Source organism: Ambystoma mexicanum, chromosome 4p (assembly GCF_040938575.1).
Source record: "Ambystoma mexicanum isolate Mex_15411 chromosome 4p, UKY_AmexF1_1, whole genome shotgun sequence".
Taxonomy (NCBI): Eukaryota; Metazoa; Chordata; class Amphibia; order Caudata; family Ambystomatidae; genus Ambystoma; species Ambystoma mexicanum.
The window spans coordinates 1,130,040,477-1,130,065,296 of record NC_090927.1 but is presented as its reverse complement, the minus strand read 5'-3'; the positions used below and the strand labels follow the sequence as shown (position 1 = coordinate 1,130,065,296).

The 24,820-nt window shown below is 46.2% G+C and overlaps 1 protein-coding gene across 1 annotated transcript in view; it reads right to left on the bottom strand.

The window, feature by feature from the left end:
• LOC138453673 (alpha-tectorin-like) overlaps positions 1 to 24,820 on the bottom strand; it is a 412,421-nt gene that overhangs the window by 320,722 nt on the left and 66,879 nt on the right. The window contains exon 2 of the mRNA XM_069606719.1: positions 20,625 to 20,713. Within this exon, the coding sequence (XP_069462820.1) occupies positions 20,625 to 20,713 (89 nt within the window). The remainder of the gene's footprint in view (positions 1 to 20,624; positions 20,714 to 24,820) is intronic.

Sequence of the window (24,820 nt, the reverse complement as noted above, 5' to 3'; positions counted from 1 at the left end):
TACTGGTGTCCTACCTAAATTCTGGAACACATCCATTACAATCCCTATCTTTAAGAGTGGAAACCGTAATGTGCCTGCAAACTACCGATTGCTTGCACTTACGTATGTACCCAGTAACATATTTTGTACATTAGTTCTTCGTGAAATAAATCTATGGATAGCAAATAATAACATCTTGGATAAGGCCCAAACTGGGTTCCGCAAGGGCTATTCTACGATTGATAATGTTTTGCTGGTAAACACAGTAGTAGAGCAGGCTCATATTAAATCGGAATTACCTCTTTATATTCTGTATGTTGATTTTTCCTCAGCCTTTGATATGGTAATAAGAAGCCGGCAATGGGAGAAACTAGAGGCAATGGGTATGCCGGCCCATTTATTATACATATGCAAACTGATTTATGAAAATAATACCACCAGATTAAGACTGAATGTCTGACTTAATATCTATTAAGCGGGGCGTTCGACAAGGATGTGCATAGGCGCCAATATTCTTCAATCTATTCATGGCTGATTTCTGAAAGATATTAATTGCAAAAATTAATGCTTTCCCTAGGATTGGAAACACCAAATTGGGCTGGATCTGCTATGCAGATGACATTGTTATCTTTGACAACACTTATGTCGGGATCTGCAATAGTGCTAGGGCTGTCTGCTGTTATGCGGATGAGAATGGTCTTAAAATTACCATTACCAAAACCCAATTTATGGCCATTGGGAATGGGTGAAGTAATAGAACGACTATTTCTTGTAATATTGGACTCATTAAAAGAGTTAATGCCTATAAATATCTGGGCTATGAGGTAGTGTCTGGAAAAAGTGGGATGAATAACAATTTTCAGGAGAACAAGAGGGCTAAGATTCTTTCAACTCTAGGAGCAGTACTTGCATTCTCAAAAATAACTGTGGGATACAGCCTATGTGGAATTAGTACCATCTATAGACAGAAATTGGTGTCTGCCTTTCTCTATGGTCTTGAGGCTTCATACTGCGATTGGTCTCAGTGGGCAGACAAAATTGAAGGGCTTATATGGCGCAAATTTATGGGGCTAACCAACTACACTCTTATTGAGGCAATTAGGCTAGAGATGGGTCTTATTTCCCTCTCTACCCTGATTAACCTGAATAGAGCAAAGCTCTATATTAAGATTATGTTCTCTTTACCAGACTCTTTCCTTACGATCCTTCGTTCCCCGTTGGAGACTAGCACCAATGTGGCAATTACTAAATTCAAAACAATGAATGAGAACTTCTTTGGGAAGCTATGTTTGACACCAAGATGGGAAGACGGTGAAGGTGCAATGCTCAAATCCTTAAAAAATGCGGCTGAGAAGCAAGACTGGGTAAACAGCCATGAAAAAGTTGCTAGTATGAAATCTCTAAGCTACTTTTCTAGGATGTATTTTAACTATAAGGAGCCACAAGAATATCTAATGCTCCTCCCATCCTTGATAACGCGGAGGCTGTTTATGAACAGCCGCTTAAACCGTCTTGATGTCTTAGGAGTTAAAGGGCATGGACTGGAATGCCATCTCACGAAAGAACTTGCAAACTGTTCTGTAATAAGCTAGAAACAGAGACGGCAAGACATGTGCTTACAAACTGTCCAATGATGAAATCCATGTATGCTCATTACTACCTCAAATTCGTAAAGGATCTGAATGACATAACCCAGGAATATTTCTGGTTAAATTGCTTGTCTGGATATAGTCGTAGTAGGATCATCGCTATAACACAAGTATGGAAATGTGTACATAAGCAACTATGGAAATTTGAAAGCGACGTGAAATTATTGGAGGAATGGAGTAAAAGCCTTTGTTCCTAACAACGAGTATACCTCATATGCTGTGCAATGAACATAGGATCCATTCATGTCTGTATTGCTCCTTGGGATCTGATTGATAACTAATGACATTTCTTTATTATCATTACAAATGGATCGTCTTAGATGAATTGTCATGTACTGGTATTTTTACTAAGGATATGTAAATGTGCTCTATTTTGTAGCCTGATATCCTTTTTTATATAATTTTTGGTAACGGCTAAATATGTGGAAATAATTTTTCTACTTTTAGAAATTCTTTTCTTCTTTTCTGTTGTATTTCTATTTAAGAATGTGTTAAAGTTTGTTTATTAAACTATATACACAATAAAAAAATTAAAAAAATGCCATTCTGTCACACAATCCTCCCTTACATGCAAAACTAGCCCGTACGCGTTCACCAAATGGATTATCCTTGCGATGTACTTTCTTCATCTGAAAAGGATCTAAAGCTATGCTGATCTGAATATTTTCATGAAATACTTCTAATTTAGGAGTTTTCATGCATTACCCAGTTCCCTCATACTGGATCTCATTTTCAATTCAAACATAAGACGCACAGAGGATACCAATTCTATTTACCTTTAGGTGTAAGATGTCCCCTCCATGCAATTGTCAATTTTTCCACCACATACTCCAAAAAATAAGACAGAAAACAAAACAAAGGTTGCCCTTACTCTTCCCCATTCCACTTTGTTGGTGGCAAAGTGTAAATGCCCCCTGCAGTTAGAGATTGGAGGTAGCATTTAAAATGAATTCCTACGGGATCCACCTGCTTCTAACAGGAAGTCATTTAAGGCAGATTTCGAAGGAATCCACTGCATTACCACCAGCAGGAAAAGCCATGCTGGTGGTAAGGCAGCCTATTTTGTCTGGCAGAGCATGAAATGGAGGTGGATGTAGTATGTCACCCCAAAAAACGCACACAAATCTGACAAATCAGAGTAGGCAGTCAGAGCCGTGTTTTTACCACTTTTCCAGTCCAAGTCACCTGGAAATTAGCACTCCCTGAGGTGTTTGACCTCGGAAAGAGGAAGTGCATTTTCAAACCTATGACTGGGAAGAGCAAAGAAACATGAGACTTAAGCTGAAAGATCTGAGCCATCATGCTGACTGGCTTCATTTGTCATCAACCAGGATTCTTAGTAACCTGAAGGGGCAGAGAGTGTGCCTGTCTCCTTAGCTCCTTTCAGGAGGAAGCAACACCAAGGCAGGGGTAGTAGTGGTTGTTTTGTCCCATGCAAGAGGACTGGACGTCGGATGGATGGACTCCCTCTCACTCATTCAGCCGCACACATAGCAGACAGAGACGTATTTATTATCTATCCTCTCGCAAGTCCCCCTCTCACTCCCCTGCTCCTCCTCTCCCCCCCCCTAATATATTATGCTCCTCACCTCCTTCTCCTCTCTTAAGGACTTCTCCTCTTAAGGTGGTTCATTGCTGTTCCCATATACAGCATCTCCACTCCACATATTACCTTGTTGCTATCAGCTGTGATGCTTTTATAACCCCTCCGGAACTGATGTTCTTCCCTCTCTTCTCTTGTTCTTCCTCACTCTTTACTGAATGCAATACTTCTTCTGCAGCTCAGTTTTGTCGTTTGAAACCTGACGCACAGCTTGTGATCTCCCAGTCTTCTTACTGTGTGGAGACCGTGGTTCCGTTTGTGGTTATAATTGTGGGATACTCTTGGCATCAATGAGGGTCTGACTTTTCCAGTTTCCCTTGCTTCTCTGTATTTCCTTCATCTGGTGCTAATTCCTTGACTCTCGCTCCCCTCCTCTTTTTACTCTTCTGATGGACTCTTAACTGAAGAAGTGGGTTTTCTGTTCTTGGTAGAGGATGATTTTGTGCTAGTTCTTGCACTAGAAACGGGTGTCTGCATCATTTAATGTCCACGTCGAGAGTTCTTTTGTGACCTGAATCTCCAAGGCAACTTTTAGTTTGTGTGGCCCGGCTACTGTGTCGTGATCTGGACAATTGTCCTTGTGACAATTCATGAACATCCGTTTCACATCAGCAGCAACTTCTTCCGTGTCTCAATGTTTACTGTTCTTCATTTTTTACCTTTGATGGTCCATACATCCATTGTTCTTTTGCTTCTTGGACACTATGTTCATTTTGGAATCCCCTTGACGTGGCCTCTCTGGGTTTGTAAGTAAGTCAGTCCTGTTCCGATACAACATTTATCATTTCAACGTGCTGTTGGGTATTTGCAAAACCATTTGCTGGGTGTTTGATTGTCTCTTTTGTGTCTCCCCTTATTTCCTTTTTGCTGTATCTTGGTTCTGTAGAGATCAGTGATGATTCACCGCTGGTCGGAATTACCAAAGGTGTAGCTGCTGTAGGGTCTGCTTTACTTTTGCTTCCTTGTTCTCGCGTATACACTGCCATTATAATGGGTGTTTAATCGGACAGTGGAGAAATTGGTAAGTTACTAATAGTTGTCATTAGATGCACTGCTCTATGTGCAGAAAACAGACGCTGAAGCACTCTTCCAGGAGCTTTCTAATGTACCTGCCTTTTAGTTTCACTGGTGAGTTCGATCTACTTCTCTTGGCTACAGCAAGTGTGGTGTCGAAATACTCTTTATTACTGGGGCACACTTTTCCGCTGGTGCGCTCTGTGTCCTCTGGGTCTGTGGCACTGTGCCGGGACCTGAGCAGGTGGTCAAGTTGCGGAGTGCCTGGGCGGGTTGCCATCACTTTTGCTCAGGGACCAGCTGGTGGAAGGTTTTCCCCGGGCGGGCGGATTCCTTCTAGTGGGGTTTCTGGGGAGCTGGAGTGCCTGGCTGCTGTAGTGTCTGGAACGCCTTGTAGTGGGTGGAGGTGCTGCTGGAGCAGCAGAGCGGATCCCAATAAGGGATGCAGGTCCGTATATTCTTCCGGGCGTGGCGGAGGGCCCGTCTTCGTTTCATTTCCTTTTCTCAGCGCACTTTGCCTTCTGACTTTCTCCTTGGCGGATTTGACGGCGAAGGATGGGGCAGAGAGCCGGGTGGCAAAGGGCCGCTGGCACTGGAGCAGGAGTCAGCAGAGGTCTTGTGGAGGGCGGATTGCCCTTTGTTATTATTATTTTTGTTTCCCCTTTTTTTCGGAGAGTGGGGTGCGTTTGTATTACTACTTCGAGCTGGGATCGGCGGATGCTAGGTTCAGGGGGGGAGTACCCTTCTTCAGTAGTTGCAACGGACTGCTGTCTTCATTTGTTGTGGCAGACTGCCATCTTCATTTTTTGTGGTGGACTGGGGTCTACATTTGTGGTGGTGGACTGCCATCTTCCTTTATGGCAGCGAACTGCTGTTTTCTCTAGTTGCAGAGGACTGCCGTCTTCTTTAGTTGCGGCATACTTCCGTCTTCATTTATTGTGGTGGATCGCCATCTTCCTTTGTGGCAGCGGACTGCCATCTTCCATTGTGGCAGCGGACTGCTGTTTTCTCTAGTTGCGGCAGACTGCCGTCTTTATTTGTTGTGGTGGATCACTGTCTTCTCTATTTGCGGCAGACAGCCGTCTTCATTGATTGCGGCAGACTGACATCTTCTTTAGTTGCGGCGCACTCCTGTCTTGTGTGGTACTCGGTTCCTGTCATCACCAGTGGTTTTGTCCATGCAACGGGATTGGACATCGGGTGGAGGGACTAATTCGACTATACACATAACAGACGGAGATGGAACCAACGTAACAGCAACCTTGTTTATTCTATATCCTCTCGAAAGTCCCACCCTTACCCCCTTGCTCATCCTCTTCCCCTTCCCGGATATCTCATGCACCACCCTTCCTTCTCCTCTTAAGGTGGTCTGTTGCTGTTCCCATATACAACAGTGACCACTGTTGGGGGTCGCCTGCCATGGTCATCCGGCAGGCGCCCCGGGGCGCTATCTCTGCTAGCGCACTGCAGGCCCACGATGTGTGGGGTGGGGGCCTGCCATGGACATCCGGCATGGCCCCGGGTGCCAGGGCCTCTGGCACCCTGGCGTGGGGTCACAGCCTGCCAGGCCTCTGACCGAGGGAACCTCGACTGCCATCCTGGCATGCGGGTCCCTCAGTGTCTGGGCGTGCAGGCCTGCGCCTCCACGTGTAGGCCTGGGGCCTACATGGATAATGAGACACGGACTCAGTCGTTCCTCTTTGGGAGTCTGCAGCCGTTCTGTCTCACGTGCCTGCAGGGGCTCCTTTTATTAGCTTGGGCCATGACACAGTCATGGCCCATCTTAAAGGGGCCATACACGTGAGGAAAGCACATCCCCCTTAAAGGGGCAACACACACAAAGGAGGGTCCCACCTAACACTCCTCCTTTTTCATAACGAACAAGAACAAACAATATCGAAACATACGGGCTTCCCACCCGTTACAAAATGATAACATTCTTGTCGGTTTAGAACTTGTGGGGTAGGCAAATAACAAGATGTGCCACCGCCACATACTTGGCTTACTCAAACAATTAAAGACCTAACACCCACTAGTTACCGACTTAACACACATTAGCCTATTTCTAAATACACTCAACAAGTGACAGTCGTGACAGGTGGGCTGCCAGAGGGGCACAGGCCACTCTACCACAGTTTGCAAAACCCTTTATTCACCTGGGGCTCCGAACGGTAACATGCAAACAAACGCTGTGGTTGGCGGCTGGTATTACATGAACCCCCGCCACTGTGGGATCACAGCCTCACCTTATTGCTCACTATTGAGACCACTTAAAGCATGTAGTTACTATGCAGGTCCATAGCATTAAAACATAAGATTCCTGAGTCCTTTTTAAACAATTGCGGGGGAGCAGGAAACCAGTCCATTTCCCATCAGCGTCCGTTCAGGAGACTCTTCCCGAGTTCAGGTCCACCGATGGTATAGGTCGCAGCCGGCAAAGCCGCACCTGGCAGGTACCAGGGGCCACATCGGCACAGTCACTTTGATGCTCAGAGCAGGGTAGCGAGATGCATGTCGCCTCTAGACTGTTCCCGATGTTGTCGACAAGGCACGGTGTAGTCGGTCGGGCCCAGGGTGAAAGGATATCCCTCACCCCTTTTCCTCATGATACTCCCCCCCCCCAGTCAAGAGTGTTTCTTTCCTCATTTCCTTCCGGGGGCACGGGCACCTGAGGGCGCACAGGCACTCACGATGAGCTGCAACCCACGTCCTGCCCGTTGCCCCGTCTCTCGGTGTTGTTCTGGGCAGACCCAAGGTGTCTCGGAGCTCAGGGTGGCAGGTGATCCCTCCCCCATGCCCACGTTGGCTTGATCTTACAACGGCCAGGCATGTTGAATGACCCCAGTGTCAGCAGTCCAGGAACTTCCTACGGTGTCGAGGCCACCTATGAGCAGGCAGGGTCGTTGCAGTGGTAGGGAGTCAGGGACACCAGTGGGGCCACCTAAATGACGCCGGTATCAGAGTGATGGGCCATCGGCGGCCTGGTTCTCTCCATGGCGAGGGGAGGCTGTCCCAAGACTCCGTGGCAGTGTGGGGTGCCTCCTGTCCACTGCCTGAGTGTCCTCGCATGCACTGTACGTGCATGATCCTCGGCCTGATGATGCGGGTGATATGGGCTCACGGGGTGTTGAGGCCACCTTCACTGAGGACAGGTTGATGCATGCCGCGGGGTGTCCCGTTTTCCTAATGGTGCTGGGCAGGAAAGCATTAACCTATGTTCTTGTCAAGAGCTGGTGCTGCTACCGCTTGGCGGGGATTCCATGCAGGTGATGTAGCCCCTTTTCTCGAGATGATGGCACAGGGCCCGACACCACCCAGGTCTGGGATTTGTGCGCGGTCTTCCCGCCAGCACAGCAGATCGCCCTCTCCCATGATGGAAGTACTGCCACACTCACTGCACTCATTCCTGTTGCCATTAGGGCTTTGCATGTGGCCGTCAGCAGCGATGTGTAGGTGAACAGATTTCTGCCTCCGTGGTCTTGCGCCTGCCTCGCCTTCCGAGCCAAGATTACACTGTGTGCAGCAAGAAGATGATTGCGCAGTCGTCTGCGGGAGTTGCCTTCTTTTGTTGTGGCACAGCGCTGCCGGACGGGACAAGGGATGGATCCTCCCCCGGCCGCGCGGCATGGGGAACGCCACCGGGGCACAGTGAGGGCTCTGGGCCACATAACTTTGCCGCCGAAGCACCCCCCACCTCCTTACCAGCAGTTGGCCCCAGATCACGATATGGGAGGGGCAGCAGTCAATCCCTCTGCTCCGGTGGAGGTGCCGGGGCAGCCGGCGCTCACCCGAGGCGTACTCTGGGTGTTTTCGTTTATTATTTTCTTTTTTTTTTTTTTATATACGGCGGCATGTGCCACGTTACGGCGCTCCACAGCATGGAGGAGCATGCTGGGGCAGGGCGTGTCCCGCCCCTCCACACGGCGAGTCCACCACCTCCATCTTCCTGTTCGCCATGGCCGACGGGCCGGCCTCCTCCCTGCACGCAGCGGGTGCTGCGGGGAGCCGCTCTTGGATCCCCACACACACACAGCCGGTGTCACGGGCACAGGCCACGCTGCGGATCTTCACCCTGGCCGCACGAACACCCTCTTTTATGAGGACCGCGGCCAGGAGAACGGGACCGCCATCAGGGCGCTGGGATGGCCCACCCCTCTCTTCCCCACGGGACCAGGGCAACAAAGGGCCTCGGTGTGCGGCGGATGCCGCAGGGGAGCGGAGCGTCACTCTCCCCTCTCGTGTCGGGAGATGCAGCACCAGTGGGGTGGGCCGATGAGACAAACATCCCGGCCGCACGAGCACCCCCTCTCAGAGGGCCGCGGCCGGGGATAATCCAGGGCGGGGCTCTCACTTCTTTCTCCTCTCCCCGCAAGGCCAGGGGAGCGTACCGCTCTCCGCGGCGGATGTCGTTGGGGGGAGGGGCCTCACCCTCTCCCCGCAGGAACCTTCTGTTCTTCGCGGCAACCGCCGCTCTCGTTCTTCTCTTCGCGGCCGCCGCCGCTTTCGTTTTTTCTTTGCGGCGGAACGCCGCGGGGTGTGTGTCCCACCGCAGGGCAGCCCGGGCCCACATCGCCCAGGCTGTGGCGGTGAGGCGCAGGCCACGCTGGACCCGCGGTGGGGTCGGACGCTCCTCTTTCCCCCTCCACCACTTACTGGCAGCAGGGGGCCACGCGGACTCGTGGTCCTCGTCGCCATTGTTGGGGGTCGCCTGCCATGGTCATCCGGCAGGCGCCCCGGGGCGCTATCTCTGCTAGCGCACTGCAGGCCCACGATGTGTGGGGTGGGGGCCTGCCATGGACATCCGGCATGGCCCCGGGTGCCAGGGCCTCTGGCACCCTGGCGTGGGGTCACAGCCTGCCAGGCCTCTGACCGAGGGAACCTCGACTGCCATCCTGGCATGCGGGTCCCTCAGTGTCTGGGCGTGCAGGCCTGCGCCTCCACGTGTAGGCCTGGGGCCTACATGGATAATGAGACACGGACTCAGTCGTTCCTCTTTGGGAGTCTGCAGCCGTTCTGTCTCACGTGCCTGCAGGGGCTCCTTTTATTAGCTTGGGCCATGACACAGTCATGGCCCATCTTAAAGGGGCCATACACGTGAGGAAAGCACATCCCCCTTAAAGGGGCAACACACACAAAGGAGGGTCCCACCTAACAACCACTTCTCTTTTCAAGCATCCCAAATAGCGTGTTTTTCAGCTTTTCTTTTTTTGAAGCGTCGGCTAATTATCTCCTGCTGGGTTATCTCATCTGCTACTAACCTGTTAATGAGACGCACTGTAGATGGTTAACCTAAGTTCCCAGGAGATGTTCCTTGATCCTCTAGGGGCACAGCATTTAATGAAGAAGGGAGGTGTTGGAAGCATTAGCTGGCACACGTTGCAGGTTAAATGACTGATGAGAAAAACATGTACTTATAAACACTGATACCTTACTAAGAGGTGACGTCCCAAGCTTCTTGCTCTCCCAATTCCCAATGCAAAGGCAACATTTTGAAAGAAAGGTATGCCACCGTTTTTTACAGAGCGATTCATTGGCCAATCAGTAAGACTTGACTTAAACCGACTGAGTAACTTCAAAACGAGTACTTCCTTCGGGTTGCCAGTTCGCGTCGGCTTTAGAGCATTTATGCTGGGCGAACCTTTCACTTCCAGAATGGCAACCCACATCACCTTGCCTAGGACTGATTACCCAAGCTTCGCAGCATGCAATGTGGGTGAACCTTGCTCTTCTGGTTTCCTGAAGTTATTTACTTCTGGGGAAGCGTGTCTGTGTGTCTCTTCCGGAAAACATTGCCATGATTCATTTTGGGTGACCTACGTTCATTTCACCAACTTTATAATAATTCCTTACTAGTAACCATCATATTTTCCACTCATTCAATACTTTTCAATGAAAATTAACCTCCGGGATAATCCCTTCCAGTTCACAGTGCAGCGTGCATCGAGTTAGTGAACACTGCAGTCTCATTGACAGACCCTGTTCTTGTACCAGCCCTATTGTATTCTGCTGGAGAGCCACTGCTTAGTCCCCTGAGAGCCCCAGTCATGGTGACTGTAGGTGGCCCACTGATGCATTCTATCTTCAACAGGCTGCTTATAGGTGTTTCCATTCTCTGTCTACAATTTATTTAGAATCCTCCTTTAACTCCTTGCCTGCAACCCAAAGAAGCAAAGTTCCTTCCTGATAGTTAATTTGTCCTAACCATAGGAACTTAGTATTTATGGTTTGAGTGGGTAAGTGGCAATGCTGTATATTCAAAGAAAGAAGACCCTGTGCGTGGCACAGGAACTTAACTATGCCTTTGACCACCAGTCCTCACCTGTGCTATGCACCTTTGAGCCTTCTGCCAAAGCATGAGACCATCCAGCGTGCTTCTGCTGGTCTACCACCAAGAAGCTTTTTCCCTCTAGGTCCCCCTATAGGTGCCTTGTGGTGCCATCACAAACCTGTCAACCTCTAAGATCCCAAGAAAGAGACCAAAACAGTGAATTATGAAGAAATGGTGCCAGAGATTATTATTTAGAAAGTTAGCTTTTAATTGAATATTGTCACGACTTCTAGAGTATCAGAGGCAAGAGGGGTCAGGAGTTCCTCCTATGTGTTAGTTGGCACAAATGAAGCACCTGAGTAGTCTAAAGCCTGATTGGCTGTCATGGAGGTTGTTGGTTGCTTCTATATAGGTTTGAAGTTGGTGAGTCATTGCCCCTATAAGGGTCTTGATTGGGAAGGAGATCTCAAAATAGGGTGTGGGTTTACTTACTCCCTGGCACTCTATGGTTCGTTTTCGCAGGGTTTCATAACAAGTCAATTTCTTGCAACATACTCTTTGTTCTTTGTTCGATAAATCAATTTGTGACTCCTAGGATATCAGTTAGGAAGGAATCGATTCAGTGTTGGATATACGCAGGTTTTCATCAGCATGTAGTACAGTTTGATCTTACGAAGTGCATGGAAAATGTGCACGAAGCAAAGGTTTAAAAGCATGTCAGGGATGCTTGACTTTTGGGAGGTTGATGAGCTGGAGTGAAAGGGGACTGTTGTATTTTGTCAGGGATTGAGCCAGAATTGTGCATCTTTCCCTCAAAGAAGAATGGTGGTATCGCCCCCTGAGGATTTCAAAACAACATCATGTGCTTTTTTATAGGGATGCAGTGGCTGGGCCTACAGTCCTTGGCCATGTAGACACACTGCATTAGAATGCGTCTGCCATGGGCCATCGGAATTGGCAGTCAGGGCAGTAGACAAAAGTGGACCACATCCCTTCGCCACCTGGGGAAAATATAACCCTTCCACGTGCTTCCTCTTGAAAGGAGCCTATCATCTCCTAGAGCCCATATTTGCAATAGTAGCTTCACCTGCACTCATCTGGGTGCCAACAGGTTCAGCAGGAAGCCCCGGTTTGCACGTGCCAATAGGTAGGTTCTGGGAGAGGGAAAAAAGGGAAGACAAAGGGATGGCCAAACTGGAACTCAATGACTCAAAGGTCAAATACATGGCCTGGACCACTGGCACTTGTACCCTATTCTACAAGGAGTCCACGGGCTAAAGGGATGAAAGTTCCAGCCGTCGGACTCAAAACCAACCAGACAGCATTAGTGTTTCACGATTTTAACAGTAATGATGGGACTGCTTTCTTAAATATGTGCTATTTACCCCCACCTCTATATCCTGACACTCCCTTTTCCTCCGACCTTGCTATTATTATTTTTTGCCTGTTTTAAGGTGACAAAGGCAAACAATCCAGCCCCAGCAGGACAGAGGGCACAAATGTGGGCAAAGGTAAAAACAAGCGGGTAAGGACTGCCAGAGAGAGTTGGCAGAAGGAGATTAAGTCAAAGGAAAATAAATAAGAAAAACTGGAGAGAAATACAGGGCATTACTTAACAACTAGAAGCCTACTTGGAAAGCATAATAAAATATAACAAAAGAAAAATCAGCATTTGTAAATAATAATAATACAGGTAAAACGAGTGCAGCGTAGATCATACATGGACAATATAAGAAAGGGTTCAACACGTCCCAAAAACCAAACAACAACATAGCCAAATAGACAGAGCTCAGCACAGAGCCTCCCTGTAGCAGAGCAGCAGAAATCAAGCATCTGGGATGAGTATAAGTTACTGGACTGCCTGTATGACATCATTCGTTATGGCATCAGGAAGATGTATTTCTTTCAATGTTGTTATGGATACCCCTGCCGAGTTTGAATGGCTTTAAAGAGATCATGCATACACTCAGCCTTCAGGTCCTGATTTTTTTCCGTTTTGTCAGGGACCAAGGCATACTTTCTGGATCCTACCATCAAAGTATGGGAACATGATTTTACAGTCTTGTGCAGGGTCGTGTTGCACATTCTTCATTTTTTTCGGTTCCTACATGTCACACAATTCTTAAACATCTTGTTGGTTTGATTTAGGGCATTATTTCTATTTGAGACACAGAGGACTTTTTTGATTTGCAAACCGCTTTGTTGCCCTCTCGCGGGTTTTACAGCACATTGTTTCTTGTCACATTCAATGCCATTTCAGATTAAATTGCAGATTTCATACCATCCTTTACATTAGAGCATTTTACAGACCACACCACTTGCTTGCAGCCCTAACTGGCAGCTTTGTTTTCTTAATGGACTTGTGATACCTGGTCTAGGGTTCCAGAGATTTTGGAAAATAACCTTTTAGGTTGATGATGTGGAAAAGTCTCCGTCACAGGAGCATAGTGGAGCACAGAGAAGGATTTTTGGATCAATTAATTTTAGACTTCCTTAAGAATTCTACGTGGAATCGAGACATTTGCACCCTTGCCTTGGGCTAGGCCCAGCAGCTATTTCAGATGGTGTTATCAGGAACCATAACATGAATTTGAATTGCCAGCACCGAAGTTCACGGCCAAAGATAAGTATCATGTTCCTGTTGATGTAACCTCTGTGAGTGGGTGAGGATATAAATTGGATAATAACTAGAAATCCCAAATTGTCTCTAAATTCTCCTGCATATTTCTCTGTGGACAGTCGACTACTAGGAGAATCCTTTGAGATAGGAATTGGATGTGCGTGCCTTAGTTGATCATTTCATCTCAGAATGTTGAGGTTTAGGCTGGTTTTCAGTAGACCAGGATCACGATAAAGTGCGACGTTTGGTCTACCGGGACAGAGCATAGTCATTTTGTCAGGAAGATTTATTGCAAGATTTCTGATGAGGGCCTGGGAACACCAACCAATAGAGTAAATGCTCTTAGAAGGGGAGAAGGGTTGCACCGAGTTTTAGCTTACATGCAATGCACTATAAGAGATGTACATACATTGTGTTACTGAAAATATACTATATATATATATATTTATATATTCAGTAAAAAAACGCTGTTAAAGGGATGATATGGTTAAGTTGCGCCACTAAAAACCTATGAAATTCAGTAAAAAAACTTTGTTAAAGGGACGTTATGGTTCCAAGTAAAACCGAAAACCCACTGAAATTTGCCAGTTATGGTAAGTTAAGCAACCATAACTCGCGCCACCACCAAGCACTGCTAAGACTAACACCCAGGACATCAAAGATGACATCTGAAATATATATATACTCAGTGGGCGAAGTGTATGAAAAGAAGTAGTGGAGCTATGTTCCCTACTGGCCTGCACCGCTCCCCACAAACCCCATTGATGCACCCCGTCCCATGCACAATACAAACCCCAAAGCACACGCGCCTGATGTTTAAGCGAACATCCAGTGCAGTGCACTGAAAGTGCAGGTTTCAACGTGTTCCTACACCTTTTTTTTAAAACGAAACCGTTCCGGAACGGTTTCTTTTTAAAATAAAAGTATAGGAATGGTAAAACCTATTTAAAAGAAGTAGAGGAGCACCGCTCCCGACCGCTCCCGCCCACTTCGACCACTGTATATACTCTATATACTCTACATATTAGCAATCAAGCTCACTCTATCACACACAGCCACAGCAACTATTCACCTTATCTAACGGCCTGCCGGCCCCAATGCTCTTTTGAGGAAGACATTGCACCCATCCTCTCTGCTAACTCTAAGCCCACTTCAAAAATCATAATCATTGGTGACCTAAACTTAGGGTACAGCGATCACACTGATGCCAATGCCTGCACTATATCCAACGCCTTTCATATCGCAGGCTTCACACAGCGCATTATGATATCCACCGACCACAAAGGCGAGATCCTTGACTGGCTTGCCGACCTTAACTGTGGCATGTCAATCCTATCCAAAACTCCCTGCCCCTGATCAGACCATAACATGATCACCTTCCAGCTACCTACACCTCAGACACAGCACACCAAGCTTCCCATGCTGCCCGCAGTACCAACAGGAAGTGCCAGAAAAATAACCTAACTAATATCCTGCCCTTAAACCTCTCATTGAGCAAACCAACCCGTCCAGTAACCCTACCACCTTGGTTAACAATTACAACCAAACCCTGGCATTAGCCATGGACTCAGCAGCCCCACTTACTAATCGTAAAGCCAAACCCATCGCACACATCAACAGTTGGTTTACCCCTGATCTGAAAAAGCTACGCACATCGAAACGTTCAGCAGAAACATTGTAGAGAAACAATCCTACCCAGTTGAACAAAAGCCAACTCCTCACCACAACAAAGGCATACAAACAGTCCACCCTCCAAGCCAAAGTACCACATACAACGATAGTATCTCCGAAGCTAATTCCAGCACACACAACCTGTACTCCATACTACGGGAACTATAATCCCCATCCCCATCCAATTCCAACTGCACCAAAGATATCACTTGGTGCACTAAGATACAGCACACATTAGTGAGCAAAATCTCCATGCTACAAGAAAATATAATGCAAAAGAAAAACTACCCACCCACAATGCCATCACCAACTCCAAACCCCAAATCAATGGGTTCAATACCCCTCTCTTTAAGTTCAAGTCTGCCGCCAATAGTGATGTCTTCACAATCATAAAGGGTCTCAAACCATCAATATGTCAAGGGGACATCTGCCCTGCCCCAATCATCAGAGACTGTGCCGAAGCCCTAGCACCATTCATATCCTCCCTTGTCAATGCCTCCTTTTCTTCAGGGGTTGTGCCAGCTAACCAAGAAGATGCCTGGGTACTACAGCGTTTATAAAAGCCTACATTAGACTCTGACATCCCGACAAATTATCGTCCTATCACCACTGGACCCTTCCTGCTGAAAATATTGGACGGAGCAGCATATCTCCAAATCCAACAGCACCTCAAATCCCACAACCTTCTAGGCCTACACCAATCTGGTTTCAGACCAGGCCACGGAATGGAATCAGCCCTCCTCGACTTAAAAATTCAACTTTACGAATCCAAAGACATGGGCAAATCAGCCTCCCTCTTACAATTGGACCTCTCAGCCACCTTTGATCTGGCAGACTGTCAGCAATTACAGGAGAGGAACCAGGACTCACCTGTGGTTTCTTAATTGTCTTCTTTTTGGATGGCGGCTTGTCATTTTTTTTGGTAGTTCGAGTCTCGTGCAGAAATGGGCGAGCCTCCCCCGACGCCACCCTACTGGTTATGGAACCGACAGGCTAACCCAGGGGAAACTGGCCAGTACCAGGAAAAACCCACAAGCGGTAAAACCTGTGCGGTTACTGGATCTCTGTGTCTCGGAATGGCAGGTCCAGGAAACTGTCCACACTGAAGAAAAGGTAAGTGTAGTTCCGATCTGGCCAGTGTAGAATCCCGCTCTACTGCTACATAGGATAATGCAGCCAGGAAAGAACAGTGAAAGCTGAAAGGCAGCAAAGCCGTAGGGTAGAACAGCGCAGCCAGGAAAGCAACGCGGGCTGGAGGCAGCGAAGCGGCAGGGAGAAACAGCACGGCCAGGAAAGCAGTGCAGCTGGAGGCAACGAGCAGCAGGAAGGACAGCGCAGCCTGGAAGGCAGTGCGAGTCAGAGAGGAAGGTATGAAGGGAATGGGAAGTGCTGAGCACGGAAAAGGCAGAGACTTAACCGAGCGTTAAAACGCACAGTCTCTTACTAGCCAGTGATTATATGATGATGTGTGGGGAAGGCCAAAAAGACTGGACCGCTGATACAATTGAGTCCCACAGTGGCGGCTGCCATGTAGGAAGAAGAAATGGCTGCCGCCAGACGACGACAAACCTTCCATGCAGTCCAAAATGGGCGAAAGGAAGGAGTCATGACACGGACCACCAAATACTCTGCCAACACCTCCACTCGGCAACCCACTTCTCACCTGAGGCCACTACTTGGATCTCCTCCTTCCTTTCCAACAGAACTATGAGAGTCTTCTCTACATCTGACTCTGCCTCTCCCACCCCTGTCACTTGTGGCATCCTCCAAGGATCATGCATGTCTCTCACACTATACAACATTTTTACCAAACCCCTCTTCGACTTACTCGATGCTCAAGGAATCTGCTATACAAACTATGCTGACGATAATCAGCTACTCCTTCTTATAAAAGGTGACTACCCCACTGATGCCGACACTCTGACAATGGTATACCAAACTATCCAAACCTGGATGGTGAATCACATGCTGTGCCTCAACAATGAGAAAACTGAGCTGCTTTTGGTTGGTTCTCAATCCCTCCTAAACAAACTAGAGACGGCATACAAATCCTTCAACATTGATGGCACTGCCATCAACATCTGCAGCAATGTCATAACTCTTGGGGCATATCTCGACTCCACCCTCTCACTATCCAGGCAAGTCAACACCATTGCCTCCTCAGCAGCATTCACCACAAAACATATTTATGCATGCAGACCCTTCCTCTCCACAGAAAGCTGCCTCATCTTTGCAAGAGCCTTGATAGTTCCAGGTTGGACTATTGCAACGCCCTTTTCGCAGGCACCTCTGCCGGAAACATCGACAAATTTCAAAATATACACAATAATGCTCTAAGGGCTTCACTGAACATAGCAAAAAAAGAGCATATCTCCCGAGCCAGAAAATATGCACATTGGTTGCCTATCCGCGAGAGAATCCGCTTAAAATAACTCACCATAACCCACAAATGCATCTTACTCTGCTCCAAAATACCTCACAGACAAATTCACCAAATCTTTTGCCACCAGACTCACTCGATAGTCCCACACGAATCGTCTCCTCACCTCCAAATTTCGACTGAAAAGAGCAGGCAGAGCCAGCTTCCCGACAATCACTGCTAAGAACTGGAACGCACTACCACCTAACCTGAGACTGGAACACTCCTATTGGGCCTTCCACAAGCAGCTCAAAACATTACTCTTTTCCCAAGGAACCTAGAGTCATGCATTCCCTCCTCACCCAACTCTATGAATTATCAAGCTAACTAATGTATGTAACAAGCGCCTTGACGCACAAGGGTTTAGTGCGCCATATAAATGTGAAGAAAAAAAAATGTATATGCAAAGTTAAGCATCAAGAAATATGTAAATTACAGTACTTTAAAAATAGTAATCATTTATTAAAAACCATTACGGTGTGCATAAAAACCTTTAACGCAATCAAAATCAGTATTTAACACAATTTTACAGATACGTTACATTTTCTAGTACTTATAAGTAATTAAGAGAAGTTATAACAGTTTATCTTGTCTGGCAGGGTAGGATGCACAAACAGTTAGACTAAAGAGATATAAAGGTAAAGATGGAAAACATCTCACGTGTGTCCAAATAAAGTCTTTCATCCTCGTATCACAGGTTGGTTGCCAGTATTTGCCGCTAAGCTTGATACAGACTTTCCTGGGTCCCAGACCCTTGACTATCCAACGTTAAAGAATAAAGACTTGACTCTTTGAAGTCTCTCCAAAATAGACATCTCTGTTGCATCCACCAGGTGTAAATACAAGTATAGCTTCTCAAGGGTATGGAGTTGGAGTCAGGAATCCCTGTTCATATCTACTATTTCCAAGGCCCCTTCTCCAACTTCAAACCTGCACCCCCGGTGAACTCTTCTTTTAGGTTCCTCTCTTCATTGAGCTCTGTCTCGGTCTTGTACCTCCTCCTGCCTCTGCCATTTGCATTGAGCCAATTCAGCCACCTTATTGCTTCCTAATCTTGCTGTTTCTACCACCACCTCCTCCAGTTGTTATATCCTATGTCTTGGAGTCCTCACCCCCTGAAACTACCACCTCTTCTAGATATTAATCACTCTTCTGACTCTTCATCCCCTCCCTCAAATGTTACACCTCCTTACACTCATCACCACAACCAGAAATAACCACCCCCTCCAACTGTTTAGCACCTCCGCTTCACTCCTTCTGCCCATCTCCCCTCCAACAACCTTCCCTACTCCAGTTCTTGTATACTGCTCCAGACTCTTCAAATTGCCAGCAATATTCTGCTCCAGCAACCCACAAACCTTGAATGAGAGTCCTGGTTTATATGGGGAAGTAATGCCACTCCTTGCACAGGTCTTTCCTTCAGTATCTGCATCTACGCAGTGTGTAGCAGGGGCTGGGATGGGCTGATCTGTGATTGAGCAATGTGGATCTGGTTATGTGTGGTGATAAGGAGCTAGCCAAAGTGTATATCAAGGCCAACAGCCATTTTGGATCTTAGAACTGGTCTGTACTTGTGACTAATCCCTTTCTTACTCCCGTCACTGCCCTCAGTATTGCCTACCCGAGACTGGGTCAGTCCATCTCCCAGCATGGGAATCAGAAGCCAAGAAAGCTTTGGTAAGCCAGAGGAGCCAACCACTTCCTGCATGAGGAAAAGTTAACACTGCATCCATGGTGGGCAGAACAGGGGTGGGTGGACAATGATTATTTGCTATGTGACCAGCAAATCAGTTAGCTCCACGTTCTATGGAAAATACTGATACATTTGGCAGACTCCAGGGGAACTGCAGGAAGAAAATCTTCAAGCTGGCAATGATACAATGTGGGATCCCATCAGAGGAGATCCTGACTGAGATCTTTGGAAGAAGAAATGAAGAGTTGGAGCCAAGCCCTGCAATAGCATAGAAATGAAGACCTCCAGGATATGGACAAGGCTGCTCAAGGAGTTCAATAAAGTCCAGGGGTTGCAGATGTAGTGCTGGTGTCCAAATTCTGTTTTGTTTGTGGTAGTGTCTATAGGCAGAGTCCATGGATATGGCTGGGTGAAGAACAACTGTTTGTGACATTAGAAGGCCTCCCAAAGCAACCCAGGAAAAGCTCGCAGCAGCGGGGAAGCACAGAAGTGTCACAAAATGAACAAGTCAAGACATAGGGTTGCAGGACAGGATGTAGGTGGGTCAAGGCCAAGATATCTCATTTTGGGGCAGGCACATTTGAGTAAAGGGAAGAAGGCTGCTCAGTTCTAGCAGAGGCAAAAGGAGCTTCCATGCCCAACCCAATGTTGAACATAGTTGAGGAACTTCCAGGACAGTATACAATGCTGCAGTGTAGGAGGATCGAGCTGATTGCGATGGATCAGAAAGAGTAAGAACCTGACGCAGAATTCCCTTCGACAGAGAGGAAGTGTTTTGCCTTCATGTGGTTCAGGAGTCAGCTGCACAGCCAGCAATGAGTATTCTCAGCATCAACCTCTCTTCCTCAGTTACTTGCACAACACAAAGTTTCAGGTAGGTTCTGGCAGCAAATGCAGCAGCCTTTTCAATCATATACAAACACAGCCCCAGCCCACCGATCACCATTTATGCACCCGATATGGATATGGATTGACCTGTGATTGAGGTATCTGGAAGACCCTCATCTTGTCTAAACCAGATTCCATTCATTCAAGGAAGCATGTGGGAGTTCAGAGTCAGAACTCACATAGACAAACATTGAAACAATTGGCTGTTGCCACTATAAAGATACAACAGGGTGGACCACAAAGAAAATAGCCAAGTCACAGAGCTTCAAAACGACTTGGGAGCCATTTTGCTCATTTTAAGGGACCAAATGGCTACACAAACTGTACAAATAGTACACCAAGGAGCAACGCAAATAAAGGTGAATAGCTCCATCTAGCCTGTGACCCAACACACTTTCTGGGTAAGAAAACCCACCCAAAGACAATTGGGTACTTCAGGAGTACCCTATCAAAGTAGACTTATGGTAGACTAAGAGTAGCACATTGAAAATTAGTTGCAGTCTTCAGCAATAAGACGACACCTGGTATAGGGCACTGGAACACAGAATCAAGCTATGGTGGTAAGTGAAGTGAATATGGTACCCTGCTGCATGTATGGGTGTAGGCTAGAGACAGTGCCCTACCGTGATTGATCAATTGATGAGCAGAGAACAGAAGATACCCCTCACATGTCGGCTGGGTTTGAAATATCATCAGTCTGAATATCATAAATGTTAATGAAATGTGCAGTTCCACCAAATAAACTACTTTTGCCCACATACATTTCTGCTTCGCATTTACACTACATAGCATGCATTATCAATGTATTTGTGTCACTTACATCAATTGGGGGGTTCTTCGTCAGAAAGAAGGTGCTCGGAATCTCCACCTCAATGAGGTCTTTGGTGCAGATAACAGTCTCGTTAATTTCTGTGTGAACATTAAGATTGTTGTAAGTCAACCTGCGGATTTGCATCGCTTCCCTGAAAGAAGTTCTGATCACAATACATGGTCATTACATTATCCTAGGCTTGCACTATCTTTAAAACCATTAGAATTTTCCCTGGTTTGATCTACACGGTACCTGCAAATGACGAAAACAAAACGGAAATGACATTGAATCATGCAAACAAATAACTTGCATAAATACCAGGATATGTTAAACGGAGACTCAAAAATGCAAACATCAGCATTTTAAAGAAGACAAGTGCACACTTATTTATTTGTAATTATCTAAATACTTATGCATTGTTTTAAATATCTCTTAAACGTTTCTATATCCTTATTCCGCCATTTTTTGTTGCTGTTTTGCTTGATACAAGCCATTCCCATGATAATCCCATGGGAATGGAAAACAGAAAAGTGCTGAAATTGAGGAAGAGGGAAAAGGAAGGTTTGACATTAGGAAGTATGTAGCGGAAAGGACTAAATGGTGGATTTGACAATATGAGGAGGGCTCGAGAAGCCTGTCATAGTCGTGTTTGTCTTTCCACAGAAAAAGGTGGGATTACTGTGAGTAAAATGCAAGGTTCAAGAGGATATTGAAATGTGTTACAGAAAGAAGCGGAGGGAAATGATAGTAGGAGCGGGTCAAGGGTCACTTTGACTGTAGCAGGAAAGTGGTGAAACCAAAAAAGGTGGGGGTGCACATGAAGAGTTGCAGGGCGTCTCTGGAAGACATATAAATTGTAAGGTGTTTTCCTCCTAGCTTGAGAATCAAAAGATGCTGCATTTGGGCTGGAATAGAATTGAATCATGGGAAGAAGAAAGATAAAAATATTAGGGAAGGGTGAGATGTTACTTGGACATTAGAAGGAAGATGGGAAGTTCAAAAATACGAAGAATTATGGAAGGCATTTTAATTTTAAGGTTTTTAAGTCTTATCGTAGTAATGAAAAGACTTTTCTTTTCCATAGAAACTATTTTCACAGTAAGGAAGTCTGCATCATGTCCCGTGGGAAATTCCTGATCTTGCGGGAATGACAGAGGGAGAAACAAAAAAGGGGAAACACTGGCCAGTGGGCAAATGTGTTTTACTTAATCTGAATTGGTGCAAAATAGTAGCTGACACAATGGCCATGGTTATTTATTACTAAAGGGAATACGGGCCACAGTCTATTGCCCTAATTGGTTCCAAGTGGTGGGCCACCGCAGAAGGTCATCATCAGTGGGACATGGTTAATTACTAGTATAGGGGATAAAAACCATGGCCGCAGACCGATATCACTGCCCATGGTCTGAGACCATGGCCAGTGGGTCACAATCTTTCACCCTAATTGGTGCAAAGTTGCAGATATGACATCCAAAGGCCATGGCCAGTGGATCATGGTTATTCACTAGGAAAAGGTATATGGGCCACAGCCATAAGGCATGACCACTGGTCAACCATCCATGGTCTTTAATTGTAATTGTTGCAAAGTGGCCAGATGGACATAGTTATTTACTGCTACATGTGGGGTAAGATATAGCATAACAAAATCCTTGAAATTCAGTCAAACACTTTAGTTAAGAGACAGTTAAGATGATAATAAAGAGCTTTATCACCAGGTAGGGAGTATTGTACTTGTCCTCTTATACGGCCCGGGAAGCACTAGCCAACTCAATATAACACATGATTTGATAGATTAGAAGGAAAGATGCTTCTTTCTTTACTGTGTGTACCTGGTCCAGTACCGGTTGAGGCCCTGATTGATGGCCTTGGGCTGACATCCATCAGGGCCCACTGGTTGATCCAGCAATGCAAGTTTTATATAAAGTTATGTGCCCTCTCTTCTGATGGGGCTTGTCTTTTATTTATTTATTTAGTGAGCATTTGTTAGGCTCCTATACAACCAATGGTGCTTCAAGGCACCACAAGGCATAGTGGGGTGGGGGGTAAATAACAATGGCAACAGTAAATGTACAATTGTGGTCCTAATCGGCCTTGTGACATTCAGACGTGCAAGTGCAATGAAGAGAAAGGTGGGGATAGGGAGGTAGGGGGGTGGGTGGGAGAGGAGGTAAGGAAAAGTGCTGGTGGGAGCCCGGGAGGGAAGTGCCAAGGGTTGCCAATGGAGGAGGCTACCAGCTAAGTGCTTGGGTGGAGTAATCCCAGGACTGGCAGGTACAGCAACCAGGGGGCGTGCAAGGGCAGTGGTGGGGGGTGCTGGTGCCGACTGGGTGGAAGGCCTTGTAACATGTGAGAATTCATGAAGGACCAGGACACCATCTCAGCAGCAGTGGGGTGATTAGCAGGGGAGGGAGAGGGAAAGAGGTAGAGAAAGACAGAGTTTTGAGAAGTTTATGGAACTAAAGGAGGTCTGGCTCAAGTCTGATAGGGGAAGGGAGACTGTTCCAAAGAGAGGCACCAGCCAAGGAGAGAGACCTGCCCCCCCACTCTCTGCTTGGAGAAGCATTTGACAAGCATAGAGTTGGAGTTAGAGGAGCAGAGGGCTATGGCAGGGATGTATTTAGGGAGAGAAAGTTGGAGATATTGTGGTGCCAGGCTGCAGAAAGCCTTGTGAATGATGCAGAGGGTCTTAAGTTGATCCTTGCGGCCACAGGGAGCTAGTGGAGGGATTTTAGGGCTGGAGAGATATGGTCCCTGGGCTTGAGGCCAAGGATAAGTCCCATAGCCCTATTCTGGATTAGATGAAGGGGGCATAGCGATGAAAGGGGGAGATTGAGGAAGAGGCTGGTGGCCACTCATATGTATAATAAAACTCTAAATCCTTTTTGCATGGTTTGCAAATCACAGCCTTGAATCATTTAGAAAACATCGGAATGCCCTTAGATCAAGCCTTATCCCTCCCCAATGTCTATATCATTCTGAAAAATAAAACTAGAGTATGGGATTGTTCGAAAAATATGGCTAAATTGAGTCTTTATAAGTGATACGTACAATACTGCACTCAGGGCTTTACACCAAATGTTCCCTGCACATATCTCACAAAAATGTGTTCACTGAAATTGAGGAGATTTATCGTCTATCTTTGCCTCAATATTTTGTCCACTTTAGAGTACATTGGAGGCTGGCGAGACATTCCATATGACAAAAGACACTGTCCTCTCTGCCACCAAGCAATGGAAACCAGTCGCCATGTCCTTACTTCCTGAAGTGTCTTAAGAAAGAATTACATCAAGGGCTATAATCATTTCATTGAACATGAAGGGAGCATGATTTCACATCAATTCTGGAGCGCGATATACGGGGCAGAATCATTGGTGATCACATCGGCTGCCTTCTATATTTGTAAAGTTGCATTAGAGGTTAGCACTATTTGAAGCTGCACCTTAAATACATAATTGCACTTGCCACTTTATCATTATTATCACCAGAATACTATCCTCTAATTCGTTGTTGACATTCTGATACCATTGATTTAAGGGCTTCTTGCTGTTTTATTTTAAGAAGAAAATCCTATTGTAATTGCTATACATTTTTACTTATTTTTCAATGTAATTCTGTAATTTCGATCTTATGGTTCTTTTTAGTTTGGGCTATTAGGTGGCGCTGAAAGTGGTACCTTTAAAGCCGAAATTATTGTCAATAAAATTAGAGCTTTTATATAAGCGCTTGAAATAGGGGCTTTGACACCCATTGCTAAGTAAAATCTATAGGATGTTCCTCCTATTCCCACCCATTTTCTCTCCAACCACACCTCTTTTTGCATTCTTTGGCTCAATTTGTATTGTGTGGTGAATTTGTCAGCCATTTTTACTTCCACAATTGGCGGCCCCCATATGTTAATGTTATTTAAAAGATATTTGACTTGATTGATGTGTTAAAATATATTTACTGCAGCTTTCAAGTTATGTCACACATTTTACAATATTTTTTATTTTTTTAAAACAAGGTACTGTAATAGTTTCATTTGGTTTAAGATGTCTCTGAAAATGTACATCTAGTGACTGGTGGGTGATCGGTTTAGTGTTTTTAATGTATGGAGCACCTGATTGGCTGTGCAATTAGTGATGTGATTGGATGTGCAGTGGTTTGTTTGTACAAGTATGCCATTTTGTTTCTGGTAAGCCATTTTCTTTGTACATATTTTATTT